The sequence below is a fragment of the Mustela nivalis genome, assembly GCF_964662115.1.
Source record: "Mustela nivalis genome assembly, chromosome: 10".
NCBI lineage: Eukaryota > Metazoa > Chordata > Mammalia > Carnivora > Mustelidae > Mustela > Mustela nivalis.
The window spans coordinates 10207565-10228327 of NC_139029.1; the positions used below are offsets into that span (position 1 = coordinate 10207565).

The window sequence follows — 20763 nt, forward strand, 5'->3', positions numbered from 1 at the left end:
TAAATCAGAGCTGTCATTCGTTTGAAATGCTTGCCTGGAAAGCATTTGATCGGATTAAAAACTGGTTGTTATTGCAATAAATTTCAATTGTACAACTGTTAATGAGAGAAAAATAAGATGCTTCTATAAATCTAAATTTTATAAACGTTTAATATTAAAATTTAAAATTTTTATTACTTACTTGAGCTTCCAATTGTTCGTAGCTATCAAGAACTTGAAGAGATCCTTTTCTTTTTTTTTTTTTTAATTTATTTATTGGGGCGGCTGGGTGGCTCAGTCAGTTAAGTGTCTGCCTGCGGCTCCGGTCATGATCCCGGGGTCCTGGGATCGAGCCCTGTGTCAAGCTCCCTGCTCAGTGGGGAGTCTGCTTCTCCCCCTCCCTCTGTCCCCCAGCTCGTGCTCTTTCTCACTCAAATAAATAAATAAAATCTTTAAAAATAAAAAATAAAGATTTATTTACTTTTAGAGAGAGAGAGCACACGAGTGAGGGGAGGGGCAGAAGGAGACGGAGAGACTCTCAAGGAGACTCCCTGCCAGCGACAGTTCAGCCAGGGCTCAATCTCATGACCCGAAGATCATGACCCAAGCAGAAATCAAGAGTTGGATGTTTTACTGACTGAGCCCCGCAGGTGCCCCTTGAAGGAATCCTTTTTTTTTTTTTTTCAAATATTTTATTTATTTATTTGACAGACAAAGATCACAAGTAGGCAGAGAGGCAGGCAGAGAGAGGAGGAAGCAGACTCCCCACGGAGCAGAGAGCTTGATGCAGGGCTCAATCATGACCTGAGCTGAAGGCAGAGGCTTTAACCTGCTGAGTCACCCAGGTGCCGCTGAAGGGATCCTTCTTGGGAAAAGTCTTGGTAGTTATTGCATCTAGCCAATTCAAACATAAAACCTGATAATAGGGCGCCTGGCTGGCTCAGTGGGTTAAGCTGCTGCCTTCAGCTCAGGTCATGATCTCAGGGTCCTGGGATCGAGTCCCACATCGGGCTCTCTGCTCGGCGGGGAGCCTGCTTCCTCCTCTCTCTCTGCCTGCCTCTCTTCCTGCCTCTCTGCCTACTTGTGATCTCTCTCTGTCAAATAAATAAATAAATCTTAAAAAAAAAAAATAAAACCTGATAATAAAAAGTCACATTCACAGAGAAAGCTAAAATGTGAAAATATTTTATTTGGAAATTTTATGTAAGTTCAACATTTAATGCTAATACTTTCATTTTATTTTCCAAATCATAATTACATTATATTATATATATATATATATATATATATATATATATATATTTTTTTTTTTTTTTTTTTTACCAAATCCCATACAGATCCCTAAATCCACTTCCCACCATCAACGTTTACCTCAATGCGACATACAAATTGTATGATTTCTCTGTGTGGGCCCTGACAGGAAAAGGATTCCAAAACACCATTCTAGTAAACTCTAAGTTCCAACATGTGCTTTGTCCTTTGACCAGCCTCTAATCGCTGTGCCTCAGAAAACAAGTAGCAGAATAAATGTTTGGTGGGTGAGTGAGTGGATCTTCTGGAAGCTGCAGAGGGCAGCTCTAGGCTGATTGCTGTTTCAGCCAAAAACTGCGACAGCCAGAGAACATGGGGAAGACATTGTGTACGTTTCGGCTGTCTGCATGGATTCCCTTTGGCCTAAAGAACGGTAAAAGGGTTCCACAGAAGGAGTCAACAAACTGGTTTGTGCTTGCAGACGCTTAGAAATGATCCTGCCTCAACTCCAGCCTCCCTGAGACACCTGGCCAGGGGCTTTCGGGGACACTCTACTCACTGTCACACAGTTACACTGTTACACTTCCTTGTCCCCTGGCCTTAAAGAAAAATAGATATTTTTTAGCAGGTTCAGAATACTTTCTCCCAAGTTTGTCAGACTCCCCACTCTTTATTTTACCTACAAAGTTACACACTCAACAATGGTTCTGAGAATACTTCACACACTCACATGGAGTTACTTCCATTAATGGTATCATTTCTTTTTGAAATTGTTTATGTATTTATTTATTTGACACAGAGAGAGAGAGAGAGAGAGAGAGAGAGAGAGTACAAGCAGGGGGAGCAGCAGGCAGAGGAAGAGGGAGAAGAAGGCTCCCCACCTAGCAGGGAACCTGATGCAGGACAAGATCTCAGGACCTTGGGATCATAACCCAAGCCAAAGGCAGACGCTTAACCGACTGAGCCACCCAGACACCCCATGGCATCATTTTTTGAACCTCGAAAATAATATGTACTATTTGAACGTGATGAGATTGGTTGTTTGGTGGTTTATTTGCCTGTTGGATGGACATCTGGAGCCTGATTGATCCGACCACTTTTATCTGGATGCCAAATAAGTGGCCGGCTGGGCCTCTCTCTGGTTTGAATAAGCCTCCTGGGGCAAGAGAAAAGGAGGGGAGAACATGAATTTATGTAAGGAAAGACCCACCCAATGAAGTTTAAAGATCACCATCATGCAGTTTCCAAGTCAAGCCAGGAGAGGGCTCAGAAAACTTCTGCCTGATTGTCTAATAAGAGGAACTTCAGGAAATGGACAGAGCACTCCACTCTTCCATCAGATGACAAGCACAGTCATTTAGTCAGCCTGATTTCAATCAGACCACAACAATTTTTTTTTAATTTAGAGAGAGCACAAGCATAGGGGAGGGGCAGAGGCAGAGGGAGAGAGAACCTCCAGCAGACTCTGCAGTGAGCACACAGCTGGTCTCGGGGCTGGATCTCACAATATCAAGACCATGACCTGAGCTGAAATCAAGAGTTGGACGCTCAACCAATTGAGCCACCTAGGCGTCCAAAGCCACAATTTTATTTTATTATACAGTAGGCTAGCTTCATGTGATCTTTGCACCATTTAATTCTTTCTTGAAGAAAATGATGAGACTTCTTCAAGCCCGAGCCAGTTTTCCCCTATGTTTCTTTTAGATGGCAGTCCTCTTTGCCTCCCTCAGGAAGTCAGGTGCTTCTGAGTAGCTCTCCTTCGCCTGCAGAGCAGAGGCTGGAGGAGCTAACCTCTCCTGACTTCCTGGTGATGACGCAGAGCTAAAAGCACATGGTCAATCCAGTCCTTGGTGGGAACGGCATTAGATAAATGCGGGGTCCAATTATTAACTGTAAACTATATACTCTGGGTAATAGATCTGACTCATTACGAGTGAGACTGAATACTCAGTAATCGAGAACCAAAGCAACTAGCCAAAAACCAAGGTTCCAGACTGACACAAAGCTCAGGGACATGTGGGGAAATGCTGTTTAGACAAAGCCATCTGCAAGCCAACTCACCCTAGGCAATTCAAACCAAGAGAACATCGTTATACATGCTTGGAGGATAAGGACCAATGCTTGAAGTACAGAGAAAGTTCTCACACAATAAAGCAGGTATGATACAATGTTTCCTGCAGTATCATGAAGTCAATGGGATGATGAAGTATTTGTTCTGTTTCATTAGGACTTACTTTTCCATCCCAATTTCTTCCTATATTCAACACTTGATGTATTTTACTTCATTTGTCTTTTCAATTATCCTATAAATAAAACATTTATATTTTATAAGGAAACTGGAGTGTTAAGCCAGTAATGTCAATGTATATTGCAAGGCCACTTCCTCCCCAGGATCCAGGATGAGATGGTCTTACCTGTTAAAGGTTTCAGTCAGAGTGGTAGGGTTGTGGGGTGGAGGTTATGGACATTGGTGGAGGGTATGTGCTATAGTGAGTGCTGTGAAGTGTGTAAACCTGGTGATTCACAGACCTGTACCCCTGGGGCTAATAATACATTATATGTTTATTTAAAAATAAAAAATATATATTTAAAAAATGCCTTGGGGCACCTGGATGGCTCAGTGGTTTAAGTCTCTGCCTTCAGCTCAGGTCATGATCTCAGGGTCCTGGAATCAAGCCCCGCATTGGGCTCTCTGCTCAGCGGGGAGCCTGCTTCCCCACCCCTGCCCCCACCTCTGCCTACTTGTGATTCTCTCTCTGTCAAATAAATAAATAAAATCTTAAATAAATAAATAAATATTTAAAAATCCTTGGAAATCTTCAAGATAAGCTTTTTAAAAAACTGATTTAGGGGTACCTGGGTGGCTCAGTGAGTTTAGCATGTGATTCTTGATTTCAGCTCAGGTCATGATCTCAGGGTCATGAGATTGAGCCCTGAGTCTGGCTCTGCCCTCAGGGGAAGTCTGCTTCTCTCCTTTTCCCTCTCCTTCTGCCCCTCCCCCTGCTTGCAAACGTGCGCGCTCACACTCTTTCTCTAAAATAATCTTTAAAAAAATAAAAATAGTGTTTTTTAAAAACTGCCTTGTTTAGGTGTAATTTATTTACCATTAAATTCACCTATTTGTAAGTGTACAATCCAATGACTTTTTGTCAGCTTGTGAAACCATCACCACAACCATTTTAGAACATATTCCTCATACCTAAAAGTTTCCTCATGCCTGCAAATAAACTTTTTTAAAAGGTGCATTTTTGTGGGTAATTACAGTCATGAATAACAAGTCCCAGAAATTTCCATCCTGCCTAGCTTTCACTTGCTGCTGGCAGGCAAGAAGAAAATTGCAAAAGCCCATCAACAAATGTTGGAAGAAAACACCATAAGCTGACCGACAGCTGTTTGCTCAAAATAGTTTATTCAAGCACTCCAGCTTCTACTGAGTGTCAGCCAAGTAGAGGCTATTGGTTAAGTCTGTAGGGAGAGCAAGATAGATAATAGTGGTCTTCTGGAATAAATTGATTGTGAGCCCAACAGTATGCAACCTAAGAGTTTCAAGATTCAATAGTTTTTTTGTTTTGTTTTGTTTTAAAGATTTTATTTATTTATTTGACAGACAAAGATCACAAGTAGGCAGAGAGGCAGGCAGAGGAGGGGGTGGGAAGCAGGCTCCCGCTGAGCAGAGAGCCCAACTCGGGGCTTGATCCCAGGGCCCTGAGATCATGACCTGAGCCGAAGGCAGAGGCTTAACCCACTGAGCCACCCAGGCACCCCAAGATTCAATGGTTTTGAGACACAAACGTTTTCCAGATGGGTGTGATATTTGGACTTCAACTTCCAGAAATAATGATAAAGAAACAGCAACTTGATTTCCTTTCCCACCTTAAACCGCCAAAAAAGGACAAAAAATATGAAACAATGGCTTTCAATACACTGGACATAAAGCCACAATGGATAATAATCCCCAATAAAAGACAATAAACAGGGTGAGCCCTAATACTTGCCCTGGTTTACTACCTTGAGCTTACAGGCTACAGTGCAGGGAAGGAAAGCTGAGGCAGAGCTCAGCAGAGTCCTTGAGTCGTGAAGAGAGTCCAGGGTGACCAAGGCGGCTAGAGTTTACAGGCCAGAATATCAGAGAGAACACACGGACGAACACATGAAAACACACACACACACACACACACACACGGAGAGAGAAAACCCCAGAGACCTACACACACACACACACACACACACACGGAGAGAGAAAACCCCAGAGACCTACACACACACACACACACACACACACACACACGGAGAGAGAAAACCCCAGAGACCTACACACACACACACACACACACACACACACACGGAGAGAGAAAACCCCAGAGACCTACACACACACACACACACACACACACACACGGAGAGAGAAAACCCCAGAGACCTACACACACACACACACACACACACACGGAGAGAGAAAACCCCAGAGACCTACACACACACACACACACACACACACACACGGAGAGAGAAAACCCCAGAGACCTACACACACACACACACACACACACACAGAGAGAGAGAGAACCCCAGAGACCTGTAGAGGGCCCTATTCTGCTATTTACCAAGTCCTGGATAGGGCATTCAAGTAAGAAAACTACCTGAGCCTGGGAAAAAGAACCACTTGAAAGGATTAGAGGGAACGGTGCTTCATGCACCCCGCCAGGCTGGGCAGAGTGCCTAGTTTCACTAGCCAAATTAGAAAAGCTCATAATTTATGGGGCATTGGGAATAACGTTCATAAAGGTCTTGCCTCAGGGGGAATAATGAGCCCTATAGCTGGCACAGCTGTGGCCCTATCAAATCTTAAAAGCAAGACCCCAAAGACCCAAACTATTTCCAAGTAACTTATTGCACCCCAGAACCAAGTTCCAGATTTACAGAAGCACAAAAATATCCAGCACTAAAACAAGGTAAAAGTCATAATATCTGGCATCCCATCATAAAATTACCAGGCAATTCTACCTTCTGCTGGGGTCATGGTCTCAGGGTCCTAGGATCCAGCCCCGAATCAGGCTCTTTGCTCAGCAGGGAGCCTGCTTCCCTTCCTCTCTCTCTGCCTCCTTGTGATCTCTGTGTGTCAAATAAATAAATAAAATCTAAGTAAATAAATAAACAAATAAAATACTCTTCCTTTAAAAAATAAAATAAAATTACCAGGCGAGTAGAGAAGACAGGTAAATGGGACCCAGGAGGACACACACCAACCAGTACAAACAGACCCAGAAGTGACACAGATGGGAGAATTAGCAAAGACATTAAAACGATTATTATAACTGTATTCTCTATCTTTAAAATATTGAGTAGCGTCATGGGCAATACAGAAAAGATTACACTTAAACTTTTAGAACCGAGCCACATACAATTTCCAAGCCCACCACAAGTTATCTCTGGACTGAAAATGCTCAACAGTGAAAGACTGCCACTGTTCTTAGAAATCTCAAAGACGAAGCCTTTAAAAGAGAGGCAAATGTATAAACCTTTCTTTTTATAAAAAGTAATTTCTACACCCAGTGTGGGGCTGGAAGTCAGGACCCACCCAATATCAAGAGTTGCTTGCTCCCCCAACCGAGCCAGGCCCAAACTTTTCTTAAATAAGTATTTGGCTCTTTTGCGATTTTTTTTTTTCTTTTTAATGGAAATCTGTTATCCTCCGGTCTACCACTATTCAAGGCACCATCTTTTCGGTCAAGACGCATTAGTAGTGCACAGAGTCCACCGCCCATTTCCTTTCTCTGGTCCAGGACAAGCCTCAGAGGCCACCCACGCCTGGGACTTCCACCAGGCACCCGTTTCTCCCAACGCCACTGACTCAAGCACACCTCCGCCCCAGCTGGAGGCTGAGCCGGTTCTCCGGGGCGGAGCAGGCCGAGGCGGGGAGCCTGCGAGTGGACCGGGCTTAGTCCGCGCGGCCCTGCGGCCCCTCGGCTGCCGGCTCCGGCCCAGAGGACCGCGGACGCGGGGACACTCGGGCTGGAGCCCCGAACGGCGCACGGGAGAGGACACCGCCAGCCGGCCTTTCCGCCACAGAGAAGGCGGAAGCCGCGAAACGCCCCCGCAGCCTGCAGCACTCCCAAACGCCCGGACCCGCCCGCGGCGTCCGACGTTCCCGCCGCGAGAAATCCAGGTCGCGGGAGCTGGGCAGGGGTCGCCTAGCAACCAGGAGCCCAGAGAGCGGACGCCAGGCATTGGCCTGGCTGCATCACGTGGCTAGACCCCCCCCCGCTCCCTAGAGGGTGACGCTACCGTCACGTGATACGGCGCAGGCGCGTTTCCGCCCGGCTGTGGGACAGCGGAGGTGGCGCGGCCAGAGCACTGTGTACCTGGGGTTTCGGCCGCGGCCTCAGATGGGGGGGTCAGAGGGTGACCAAAGGGGCAGCTGGGGCTTTTCCGCACTAGTGACAGTGAAGTGATAAAACGGTTCCAGAGGCGGTCGTGAGGCTTTGCTGGTCGTGCAGGAGCCTTTCCTGAGCATAACACTCGTCAGATGCTGAGGTCTGCCTCCCGTGGGCACAGAAAAAGTTGAGATATGTAATAAGGGGTGAGATTTAGGGATTTTAAGGTTATTATATTCACTATTCATTATTTAAGGCTGTCATGCTGAACACTGGCTAGAAGAGAGATCCAGCGTCTCGGGTAAGAGGCATCACTTCGGGGGGTCGGGGGTAGTGTCTCTCCGAGGTAGTTATTGGAAAGGTACAACGTCACCGTGAGTTCAGAGAATTGAGCAGGTTCTCAGAGCCTGGTTACCCCCCTGTCAGTTCTTAAATCCTAGGTCCCCGCGTGCAGGCCAGGGTTCGGGGGATCCCGCGACAAGCCTGTGAGCCCTGACCGAAAAAATGTCCCAGATGAAAGGGATTTGAGGGGCTCCTGGGTGGCTCAGTGGGTTAAAGCTTCTGCCTTCAGCTCGGGTCATGGTCCCAGGGTCCTGGGATCGAGCTCCACATCGGGCTCTCTGCTCAGCAAAGAGCCTGCGTCCTCCTCTCTCTCTGCCTGCCTCTCTGCCTACTTGTGATCTCTGTCGAATAAATAAATAAAGTCTTAAAAAGAAAAAAGAAAGAAAGGGATTCGAGATCATTGGGATGGCCCAGCTCTTTTTAAAAAACTGCCAGGAGGCTGCTGGCAATACTGTTCTTTCCTTCTAATAAATTTCATGCTAGCCCGCAAAGGAGTTTAAAATATTATATATACTCGGGCGCCTGGGTGGCTCAGTGGGTTAAGCCGCTGCCTTCGGCTCAGGTCATGATCCCAGGGTCCTGGGATCGAGCCCCGCATCGGGCTCTCTGCTCAGCAGGGAGCCTGCTTCCTCCTCTCTCTCTCTCTCTCTCTGCCTGCCTCTCTGCCTACTTGTGATCTCTCTCTGTCAAATAAATTTTTAAAAAATCTAAAAAAAAAATATTATGTATATTCTGGAATATTGACACATACACACCCGTGGCCATCCTTGATTCCTCTTTCTTTCCACACCTTGTGTTCAGTGCGTCAGCAAGTCATGTAGATTCTGTCTTCAAAATGAATTCAGAATCTGACAGCTTCTCACTACCTGCACCCTGGTCAGATTCCCCAAGGTCTGTCACCGTGGGTTATTGCTTGTTCTATTGCTGGTTCTAACTAGCCCACCAACGCCTTCCTCTGCAAGTCAGCCAAAGTGATTTTGTTTTTCTTTTCAGTAAGTTCTGCACCCAACCTGGGTCTGGAACTCAAAACACCGAGATTAACTGTCACATGCTCCGCCGGCCCTGCCAGCCAGGTGCCCCAGCCAAAGTGATCTATTGACACACAGGTTACATCATGTCACTTCTCTGCTCAAAATTCTCCAGTGGCTTCCTATTTCAGTCAGTGAAAGCCAAGTCCTTAGGATCACTTGTCCCATGGGTTCCTATCTACTGTCCTCCTCATTCACTGATTTCTGGAAATGCTGTTCTTCATTGTGTTTCTGGAACAAGGCAGGTATAGTTCCATATTTAGGTCTATGGACCTGCTATTACCTGTGCAGAGTATTCATGGATGTCCGCATGATTTACTCCTTTGTTCTGCTTCATCCTGCTCAGATGTCACCTTATAAGACAGACTTTTCCTGACCACCCTCTGCGAAGTAACAACCACTGCATGCCCAAATTCCTCACCCTTCTCCCAACACTCCCTGTCATCTGCTTGCTCTTTTCCCCTGTCAAGCATTTATCACCCCCTGACAAATTTTGTATGTTCTCTGTGACCCCTTACTAGAATGTAAGCTCTTACTAGAATGTAAGCCAAGTGTGGATAGTCTTTTTGTCTTGTTCCCTGCTGTGCCTAGAACAATGTCTGGCATTCAGTAGATGTTAAGAATGGTTGAAGAGGGGCGCCTGGGTGGCTCAGTGGGTTAAGCCGCTGCCTTCGGCTCAGGTCATGATCTCAGGGTCCTGGGATCGAGTCCCACATTGGGCTCTCTGCTCGGCAGGGAGCCTGCTTCCCGCTCTCTCTCTCTCTCTCTGCCAGTCTCTCTACCTACCTGTGATCTCTCTCTGTCAAATAAATAAATAAAATATTAAAAAAAAAGAATGGTTGAAGAAATTAATGAATGGTCTATGTCCAATATGGTTCTATTTCTGATTATGGCGGGTGGACCAAAGTTGTTCCAAGAGGCTAAAAGACTTTGAACATATCCCTGCTATTGTAATGATTCTCACATTGGCAGTGCCCAATGAGAATGTTTTGTTTCCACTTTATATCTTAAAAGCTGGCTCTGTACTCTCAGCCATGATATCTGAGATTTCTCCACAACTATGATGTGGTGTTTCAAGAAGAAAGACGCACGTTTTTCATGGAAAAAACAAAAAAACAAAAAACAACAGGAGCTTCCTGAAGGGAAAAAATAGGAAAGCAATTTAACTATCAAGTTGGGTATTAAACCAGGTATATCAGGGGTAGATCAATAAAATCCTGGTGAGATGTCAACAGAAGAGTGAACTAGACTTGTGTCAATCCAGAGGTTCTTGGGAAAATTTGCCTTCCCTACCAAATTCTCTGCTGAAGCCTAGAAATCTGTAGCTGATGATCGATACCTTTATCCCTATTAACATGCAACTACCTAAAGAGAGACCAGACAGAGTTTCAGCAGTCATTAGTACCTTAGTGTGAGTTGGTCCAGCTCCTTTCTTGAGAGCAGGTTTTAAAAAGGCAAGTGAAGAAAGTAGGACCCATGAGAATGAAGAGGAACAGGTGGAGAGAAAGGGAGCCAAAGAAGGAGCATCACATTGAGTTTGCCAAGGACAAACTTTGGCCTGTTTTGCACTTTTGGCCAGGCTGACTCTGGTAATCAAGGTACATTTTGATCTCTAGCTACAGACTTCTGAGTAGGCAAATTATGGTGCTTGAAATTACAACCATAATTACCTGCAATATTTTGATAACCCAATGAGTACACGGTACACTGGAAATGAAGAGGAGGAATTGACCTAGAATTTAGTGGAACTGAAATGCTACCAGACTTTAGGAACGATAAGCAGGAAAGGGAAGAGGCATTGCATTATATATCTGCACATGATCCTGGCCTAAGAAATAGGAAACCAAAGTTTTTGTGTTAAGGTAAAATGAGTAAAATGGAGCACTGTCTGCTATCAGTTGACATGCCAGGAACAGCAAGGTAAGAGAGACTTCTTTGAGCAACCGCGAACTGATGATAAGGAAAAAATTCAAAGAACAATATCCACCTGCTTAAAAAAAAAAGGAAAGAAAAGAAAAATGAGTACTTAGAGTGTTTGGGGATTTAGTCCCTATTATAGAAGTTTTTTTTTTTTTTTAAGATTTTATTTATTCATTTTTGCATGCGTGAGAGAGAGAGTGAGCATGAGAAGGGCAGGGAGGAGCAGAGGAAGAAGCAGATTCCCTGCTGAGCAGGGAGCCCAACGTGGGACTCAATTCCAGGACCCTGGGATCACGACCCAAGCCAACGGCAGACACCTAACTAACTGAAACACCCAGGCACCCACCAACTGTAGGAGTTTTAAAAATCAAATAGGGTAAATGCCTTTAACCAATCTGTTCTTCCTAGTAGAGAAGAATTAGGCAAGAACCTAGAAGTAGGCAGAAACTTTGCTGGTGGTGACCATATGGTGTTGAAAGGGTTTTGGAACACAGCCAGGTGTCTTCAAGTGTACTGTGCCAGCAGAATGCTGGTGCTCTAGTTAAAGGTTGAAAATAGATGTTTTTTGTTCTTAAAGGTTTTGGGTTTTGTTTTTTTTTGTTGTTGTTGTTTTGGTTTTTTGTTTTTTTTTTGGTTTTTGGTTTTTTGGTGGTTTTGTGTTTTTTTGTTTTTGTTTTTTTTACAACTTGGAGAACCTTCTATTCATTAGCTGTGTGAACCTGGGCAAGTTGGTTAAAATTCCCACACCTCAATTTCCTTTTGCATGAAATGGGTATGAATACAATACAGGATTCCCCTGCCATCGAAAAGTTTGGCTCATGAAACTTCAGTTTCATGAAAGACCTTCATTAGTACTTGTTTTCACTAACCAAAAGAAATATAAAGAGGATATTTGATTTGAAAGTGGTAGTCACTTCTTTGTTTTGCACCATTTCAATTTACAAAAGGTTTAATAGGAGCCATCTACTTTCAGATAGCAAGGGAAACCTGAAGTTCCTATCTCTGTGGGCTTTTAGAAGCATGAAATGAGGTCTTACATGTAGCCATGTAAAGTAGTGGTTAAGATTGTGGACTTGTGGGGTCCCTGGCTGGCTTAGCGAGAAGAGCATGCAACCTTCCATCTCTGGGTCATGAGTTTGAGCCCCATGATGGGTGTACAGATTACTTAAATAAATAAATAAACTTAAAAAAAGTGGGGACTCAAGTCAGATTGCCTGGTTTGAATCCTAGAACGGCCATTTACTACTTGCATGTTGGAGATGCAAAGTCTACCTCATAGAGTGATGAGAGAAGTGAGAGTCCACACTCTGAACCAGATCTCAAGAAGCATTTGAGCAGGGACGCCTGGGTGGCTCAGTTGGTTAAGCAGCTGCCTTCGGCTCAGGTCATGATCCCAGCATCCTGGGATCGAGTCCCACATTGGGCTCCTTGCTCCGCAGGGAGCCTGCTTCTCCGTCTGACTCTGCCTTCCACTCTGTCTGCCTGTGCTCGCTCTCGCTTGCTCTCTCTGACAAATAAATAAAATCTTTAAAAAAAAAAAAAAAAAAGAAGCATTTGAGCAGAGTCCAAAAGGGGTAAGGCCCATACCTTGACATAATAAGAGTTGTATATGAAAAACCTATAGCAAACATCATACTCAGTGGTGAAAAGCCAAGAGCTTTCCCCCTAAAGTCAGTAACGAAACAAGGATGTCCACTCTCACCACTTTTTTCCTTAAGATTTTATTTATTTAGGGGCGCCTGGGTGGCTTAGTGCGTTAAGCCTCTGCCTTTGGCTCAGGTCATGATCCCAGGGTCCTGGGATCGAGCCCAGCATTGGGCTCTCTGCTCAGCAGGGAGCCTGCTTCCCCTGCCCCCCACCTGCCTCTCTGCCTACTTATGATCTCTCTCTCTCTCTCTGTGTCCAATAAATAAATGAAATCTTTTTTAAAATGTATTTATTTATTTGAGAGAATGCATGTGGAGGGAGAGCGAGAAGCAGGGTCCTTGCTGAGCAGGGAGCCTGACTCGGGCCCCGATCCCAGGACCTGGAGACTATAACCTGAGCCGAAGGCAGACACTTAACCAACTGAGCCACCCAGGCACCCCTCTCTCTTACCACTTTTTTTTTAAATTTATGTAAGTAATGTCTGCAAATGACATATCTGATAAAGGGTTAGTATCCAAAATATATAAAGGACTGATACAGCTCAACACTCAAAAAACAAATAACCCAGTTAAAAAATGAGCAGAAAGCAAGTCTCCAAAGAAGACATACACATGGCCAATAAGACACATGAAAAGAGGCTCAACGTCGTTCATCATTGAGGAATTACAAATCAAAGCTACAATGAGATACAACCTCATACTTGTCAGAATGGCTAGAAACAAAAACCCAAGAAACAAGGGTTCGTAAGGATGTGAAGAAAAAGGAACCTTCTTGCACTGTTGGTGGGAATGCAAACCAGTGCAGCCACTGTGGAAAATGGTGAGAAGGTTCCTCAAAAAGAAAAATAAGAACAACCCTACAATCCAGTAATCACACACTTGGGTGTTTACCCCCAAAATACGAAAACACTAGTTCAAAGGGCTACACACACCCCTGTGTTTGTTGCAGCATTATTTACAATAGCCAAACTATGAGGGCACTTGGGTGGCACAGTCGCTTAAGCAACTAACTCTTGGTTTCAGCTTAGGTCATGATCTCCTGGGATCAAGCCCCATGGTGGACTCCACACTCAGTGGGAATCTGTTTGAGATGCTCTCCCTCTTCCCCTGCCCCTCCTGCTTATGCTCTCTCTCTTTCTCATAAATAAAATCTTTTAAAAAAATAACAACCAAACTATGGAAGCAGTCCATGTGTCCATTGATAGATGAATGGATAAAGAAGATGTGGCAGGTATGTGTGTGTGTGTGTATACATATACTTGTGTGTATACATATATGTTTATATATATATATATAAAGAGAGGTGTATTCAGTGTACCATTTATTGTTGCTTTGTAACAAACCACCTCAAACTTAGTCAAGCAAAATAATCATTGTATTATGCTCACAGATTTGTGGGTCAGGGATTCAAAAAGAGTACAGTGGAGATGGCCCCATGGCATCTGAGACCTCTGCTGGAAAGACCCACATGCTGGAGATGGCTCAATGTCTGGTTGAAACCAGCTGCAAGTGTCTTTGGTGGTTTTCCTAGGAATTGACTTTGATCTCAGCTGGGTTGTTGCCTGGAACATCCACACATGTTCTCTCCATGTGGTTTGGGTTTCCTCACAGCATGGTTGTTGGTTTCTAAGACCAAGTGTTCCCAGAGAACCAGGCAGGAGCTATATTGCCATTTATAACCTAGCCTCAGAAGGCACACGATGACATTTATACCAGAGTCAGTCAGCCATGATTCAAATGGAGGAACATACCCCCATCTCTTAATAGGAGGAATGTTATGGTCACATTGTAAGAAGAACATGTAAGATGGGAGATATTATCGTTGCCATCTTTGGAAAATAAAATCTGTCACACCCAGGCACCTGAGCACCACTAGAAAAAAGATGTAACACGGAAAAATTAATAAAACATCGGTTGGATCCTTGATACCACCTGACAATCCTACATCATTTCTCTGTTCAACTTGCTCCAATTTGCAATGGATATTTCAAATATCCTCTGCCATAGGTCTATATAGATAGTAGTAGACTATGTAGGTGTCACCTAACACATGTTCCGAAAACTTTTTTCTCCTGTCCATGTCCTTTAAAGAGGTGAGAGAAGCTAAACACCTACTTTCCTACCCTTGCTTGCATCTATGTGGCATAATGGTGGCCAGTGAGGTGTAAGCAGAAACTTCCTGCAGGACTTCTGGCCAAGTTCTTGCCTTAAACAAGAAAATGCTGCATGGAGTGGAGGCAGCCAGCCATATCATGACGCTCCAGGAAAGGCCAAAATATTTACAGAAATAGAGGCCCCAATATTATTGTGTCACTGAACAGATGCTGTTTTCTACCTCCTGGCTTCCTATCCTGTGAGAAAAATAAACCTTGATTTGATTAAATCACTGATAGGCTTTCTGCGGCTGATACAACCACTCTTCTCCACCTCCTGCCCCTCCAGTTTTTCTCTTTATTCTCCACAGATGAACCTCCATCCTTCACAGAGGGAAGTCTTCTGATGGTCATTGACTTTCTTGTCACCAAACCTACCTACTTAACCTGCATCCACAGCCATCCTGTTTCTTCCCTCCTGTTACAACAGAAGAGGGGTCCCTACTTCACAGATAGGGAATTGGGCGGTGTTAAGTAGGGAGATGCCACTGTTGGATCGGTGTTTGTGACCTTATCCTCATGTTCTGGGCCTCTATCCAGTCATCAGCCATGTGGCCATGAACAGGCCAGTAAAGTAGCAAATACTTTATCAAGTAGATTCTGAGCTGTGCCCAATAAAGGCTCTGCAGTTGGCGCTGGGGTGGGGTGGGGTGGTGTGTGCTAGGTGTAGGAAGGAGACAGTCCCGAGTAGAGAGAAAACTTTGCAAGATAGGGGAATGGAGCCTTGGAGGAACCAAGGGTCCCCGTGTGGCTGAGTGCAGGGTGGACTCAGGAGGCAGGTCTGGAGAGGAAGGCAGCGGCCAGAGTAAGCTCGGTTGTGTACACTAGACAGGGTCATGATTTCGGTTTTAACTCTAAATCATTGGGACAGTTAGTAAATTAATCTTTCTAAGCCTCAATGTCTACTTGGACAAATACATTTTAGAACTCTCTGCTTAGTGGCGTGAGAGTTCCACAAGGGCAAAGAAACACCGGTGTTTTTACCCATTTTTGTATCCACCTGGTCGGCGCTTAATAAATGTCTCATGTGGGTGAATGAGATCGCGGACTCCACCACCGACCTCAACTCTTCAATCTCTCTCCGGTTTCCCTCCTGCCCTTCCTTCCCGCCCCTTTTCTCGCCCTTCCTTTCCCTGGCTTCCCAAGCCTTCCCTTCCCTCCAATCCTCTCCTAGCTTCCCGCTTCCTCTTCCCGGCCCGCCCCTTCTCTGCGTCGCGAAGGCAGAGAGGGCGAGGCGGGCTTTACGGCAGCCGCGTTGCGGCGGGGCGGGGCGCCGGCGGCTGGCGCGCTTGGCGGCAGCGGTGGGAGGCAGGCCGGCAAGCAGGCAGACGGAGTCGCAGGCGGGTGGCGGCGGCCGTGCTTGGTAGTGAGGGCGGGAGGGAGTGAGTCACTGAGCGTGTGTGAGGGAGGGAAGGAGCAAGCGGGCGAGCGAGCAGCTCGCGCTGTTCGCCCGCAGCACCAGCCAGGCCCCGCCGCCGCCCCGCAGCCCAGCGCCGAGGCCGGGCCGAGCCGAGCTGGGTCGGGCCCGGGCCATGCTGCTCACCGTGTACTGTGTGCGGAGGGACCTCTCCGAGGTGACCTTTTCCCTCCAGGTCGACGCAGACTTCGAGCTGCACAACTTCCGCGCGCTGTGCGAGCTCGAGTCCGGCATCCCCGCCGCGGAGAGCCAGGTATGCCGGGCAGCGAGCGGAGTCTCCCTCCGGGGCTGACCCTCCTGCCTCCGGGTCTCACGCCCTCCCTTTGCTATGGGTGAGAATTTGGGGGTGGCGGGAGCAGGATGGCCTCTCCCAGCCCGCCCCCGCGTCCGGGAAGGAGCTGGAAACGCTGGCTGCCCCCACACACGCCGAGCGTGGGGTGGGGTGGCAGGGGAGGGAGCGGAGAACCTGACCGCAGACGCACCCACTGCAGCCTGAGGGGCGCGTGGACAGTTGGGCGGCCCGCCCCACCTTCTGGCTCTCTGGCCCTTTCTCCCCTAATAATCCCTCGTTTGGGGTGGTGTGGACCTACGTACATTATGAGCAGCGGTAGAATAGAAGCAGCAGCTCGAGGTTTGCAGGAATTCGTACATCCTGCTTCCCCAACCAGAAATACCAGTTTGGATCACTGTGGTAGGTTGTTGTGCTTCTGCTTTTTTGGAGCGGGCTCCTGCTTAAGCAAACGTAATTTACCTTTAAATGTAGAGGTTTGCACTCTAAGTGACGGAAAAAGTTTTGAGACTTCCATTACCTTGTTTTGAGGCATTTGAAATGCCCTGTTCCCGTTGCCCTACCACATGGCATTTCTGGTTAAATTTAAAAAAAAAAAAAAAAAAAAAAAAGGGCAATTTCCCCCCTTCCCCCCACCAAAGGGAGGGCAGTTATTAGTTCAATTCAAGTTGTTTGTTGCTCTGGTTTCTTCGCTGGGAGCAGGCCAGAATCTCTCTTTATTTCAGGCCATAATTCAGTTTGGCTGGGTTCAAAGTTCGTTGCTTTATGAGGATATTTTTGTGAAAACGGCCTAGTATATTCTGGGTGTGATTCGCCTGTTTCATTTCCCTACCCAGCTGGAAGGAAGTTCAGCTGCTCTAACATTTCAAATAAGCAAAGTAATTTATTCTCAAAATGCCTTGAGGCTGCCCCCAAACAGAATTGGTGACGATAACTCTGGCCTTCACGCTAAAACATTTAAATCTTAACTTGATAAGTGGACCTTGGAGGACATGGTCTGAACATTAAGAAAATTATAGAAGTCCTGCAAGGCCCCAGAATATAAATCTTGATTTCCTACTGCAGTTATGAAATAGTTCCAAAAACTATTGCCTAACTACAGCGTGTTCTGCCCTGTGTTATAGTAAACAGATGCGTCAATATTTTGTTCAGAAGTGAGTATGATTCCTTTACAGTATGTGAACTTTGGAACCTTGGCATAAAGCTGATTATCAAGAAAGATTTTGTTTCAAGGTGCAAAGTGTCACTCAAATAGGTCAACTGATGAAAGTTACAAAGAACTTGGTAAAAGGGATTCTTTGAGCCTTTTTCTGTAAACAGCTAATCCACAAAAACTGAGGAACCAGTTCCTGTCAGTGAATCCCTCAAGTGGAGAGCTAGGGGGACAGTTTAATTAGGGAGGGACGCTCAACTCTTAAAATATTTGAAGGTGGCTTTTCTCTTACCCTGGTTACACTCACCAGCTGGTGGGGGAAATAAAAAATTAAGATGTAAGTTGATTTTGTTGTTATTAGGACTTGGAAGAAGATGAAGGTTGGCACTGCCTCAGATCCTGCCGGTTTTGAGTGAAGAGTGTGTCAGATTGGCACAGCGCAGGGTGTGAGGAGTACCTCAGTCACTGAACAGTCAGGCTGACTCCAGATTTCTTTCTTATTCCTTAGGTCACCTTTGGGCATTTACTTCCTTCCCAAGCCAGATTAGCATATGCAAACCTGGGCTCCCGGTACTGTGAACCTTGTATTACAGAGCGGTAAACAGCTCCTGTGTTTCAAGTTCATTCCTGTTGGCTCCATTGTAACCTAACACAGATCTATTTTAAGATGTCTGGTGGTCGGTTGTCTTTTCAGTTGTTTGCCCATCGGGCAGGAACAGGATCCACCCCAGACACTTGAGTCATTTCCCTTCACCAAATCATAATAGTAAGCATCGTTAGAGTTCTTACCTACAAAAATGTCGCTTACACGAGGCCCCGCTCCCACCCCTTTACCTCCCAGATTCTCCCCTATTACTCATTTTCCCTTTCTTCCTTTCACAGTTCTCTTGGTCTCTTGACCTCTCTCCTCTTAGTTACCTTCTCCATTCTCATTCCTTCTCCTCCATTTTTAAAGGGATTTTTCTTCTTTTTAATGTTCCTGACTATTCTTTCCCGTCAAGATCTCCACTGATCTCCAAACTTTTTTGGTTATGTATCCCTCTGAGTAAAATGTTTGGGAACATACATCTTTGTGATATATAAAAAGTTACGAACATTATGAACAAATGTGATACACATTGTATATATATTTGCACATATATGTATATAACTGGAAACATCAGTTATGTAATACACATGAAGGAATATCTTGTGTCCATTATGAACAACCATAAGATAGAATTTAAGGAAGGATGAACTCAAATAAATGGAAATGAAAATTCCAATACTGTTCTGTTCCTTCATATTTAAAGAATTGTTTTGCATGCCTTCCCTGCATTGAGGATCACTGGTTTTGAATTCAGTCTTCCACATCAGCCTCAGTAGTGCCTAAGTATGCACTTGGAAAAGGTGTTAATTTTTAACAGCTCTGGTCTGATTATAGTAGTTATAATGTGACGATAACAAATTTAGACTAGAAACTATCTCTGCTTGTACATGTGATTAAAGCTGGGCATGTTCCATCTCTTAATACAAGTGTGGGCTTGGAAGCCCGTCATGGCTCTGATACTTTGATGCAGACTTGGCTGGGCAAACTTCAAAGAATTATCAGAACTTAGCTTCACTTTAAATTAACGTCTTTGTATTTTTGAAACATCATTATAATTTACCCCTGTAGGTGGCATGTGATAAAGACGTGTGCAGAATGTGTAAGGACTCTGAAATGAAAGGCATATTTAAATACCAAATAATAGCAGTGACTGTATGATCCTGGAAAAGCAGCTCTGTACACAGCATGACTTGTGGTTTGTAAAGCTCTGTTTTAAATCCGTGGAAACTGAAATTTTCTGTTGTAGCTGGTTTAGACATGTTTATTTTCGCAGGTAATTTTTTTGTTCGCAGGTAATGTCCCCCCCCCCCCATAAATACTACATATTCATTGTTGAGAATGAACAATGTAACTTATAGGAAAAGATAAGGACAGTAAGTTACTACCTCATAACCCCCGAATAACTGCAGTTTACTTAAGATTTTATTTATTTGAGAGAGACCACGAACATGGGGGAAAGGGTGAAACAAGCTGTCCACTGAGCAGAGAGCCCAACATGGGACTCAGTCCCAGGACCCTGAGATCATGACCTGAGCCGAAGGCAGCGGCTTAACCCACTGAGCCACCCAGGCGCCCTCAAATTTATCATTTTAATGGCTATATCATATACCATCCTATCGATGTACTACAGTTTATTTAACAATTTCCTTATTGCTGAGCATTTGAGTTGGGGAAAATTGGAATCAGTTATGAGTATCATTTTCATGGATATCTATATACCTAAGGCTTTGTCCCCATTTCTGATTATTTTCTCAGGATATATTCTTAGATACGGAATTGCCAGGTCTTTTGAAAGGCTCTTGGTAACTGTTGCCAAATTGTTTTCCAGCAGGGCTGTAAAAGTCAAGCTGTTGCATGAAATAGTTCATGTAGACCACTTGACATACAATGGGCTTTCTGTTACTGGTAGATACTATTATGTAGCCATTCAGATGTGAGTCCAGAGATTTTGTGGCCAGTGTCTGGTCCTTACTGCTAGAAACATATTGTGATTTCTGCTGATTGAAGGCTCTCATTCAGAGACTGGGAAATGTTTGATACCATGCTTACAGGTCCTGGAGTTGTTTTAATCATACTGTTGTTGAATGTTCTTTGAGAGGAGAATTCCATCTCGAGGGTGACCCCTCTGGAGTAAGTCCTCGCAGGTGGGCCACTTCCACAGCTAGAGACTCGCAGCAGGATCAGTTTTCCTGTTTGATGTTCTCATCGTTGGCAAAACTAGAATTTTTAGCTTTGTGGCCTTTGAGTTGAGTGTTTGGGTAGGAAGCATCACCAGTGCCATTACTGACACTCAGTTTGTTTTGACTGGTAGAAATTTGAAACCATTGGTCTGATATTCTGTTAAGCTAGAAGATCATTCAGACTTATTCTAGGACTTAAGCTATAAAAAGATTGTCTTTCTTAGACTTTTAAACCTGTCTTAACAAAAAGAAATCCGTTCTTTGTTAGAATTTCAGCTAAGCTTTTGTTTATCTCATGTGTGTCCTTGACTCAAATGGAGTACGCCTGCTGCTCTGTCGGTGTGAAGGGTCTTTGCTCCTCACCCACATTCTCCAGTCGAGTATTTTTAGGAAGTGGGGCAGATAGCAATATTCCACACTTCCTATATGTGTTTGGTGCTGG

General features: G+C 44.9%; 1 protein-coding gene across 2 annotated transcripts in view; it reads left to right on the forward strand.

Moving 5' to 3' along the window:
• The first annotated feature begins 15980 nt into the window (after positions 1–15980).
• DDI2 (DNA damage inducible 1 homolog 2) overlaps positions 15981–20763 on the forward strand; it is a 44410-nt gene continuing 39627 nt past the window's right edge. The window contains exons 1-2 of one of the 2 annotated variants that reach the window (XM_082685448.1): positions 15981–16026; positions 16160–16363. In XM_082685448.1, coding sequence (XP_082541574.1) covers positions 16226–16363 — 138 coding nt within the window. In that variant the 5' untranslated portion in view covers positions 15981–16026; positions 16160–16225. Of the gene's footprint in view, positions 16364–20763 lie in introns of both variants that reach the window. The other variant, XM_082685445.1, reaches the window with a different exon arrangement.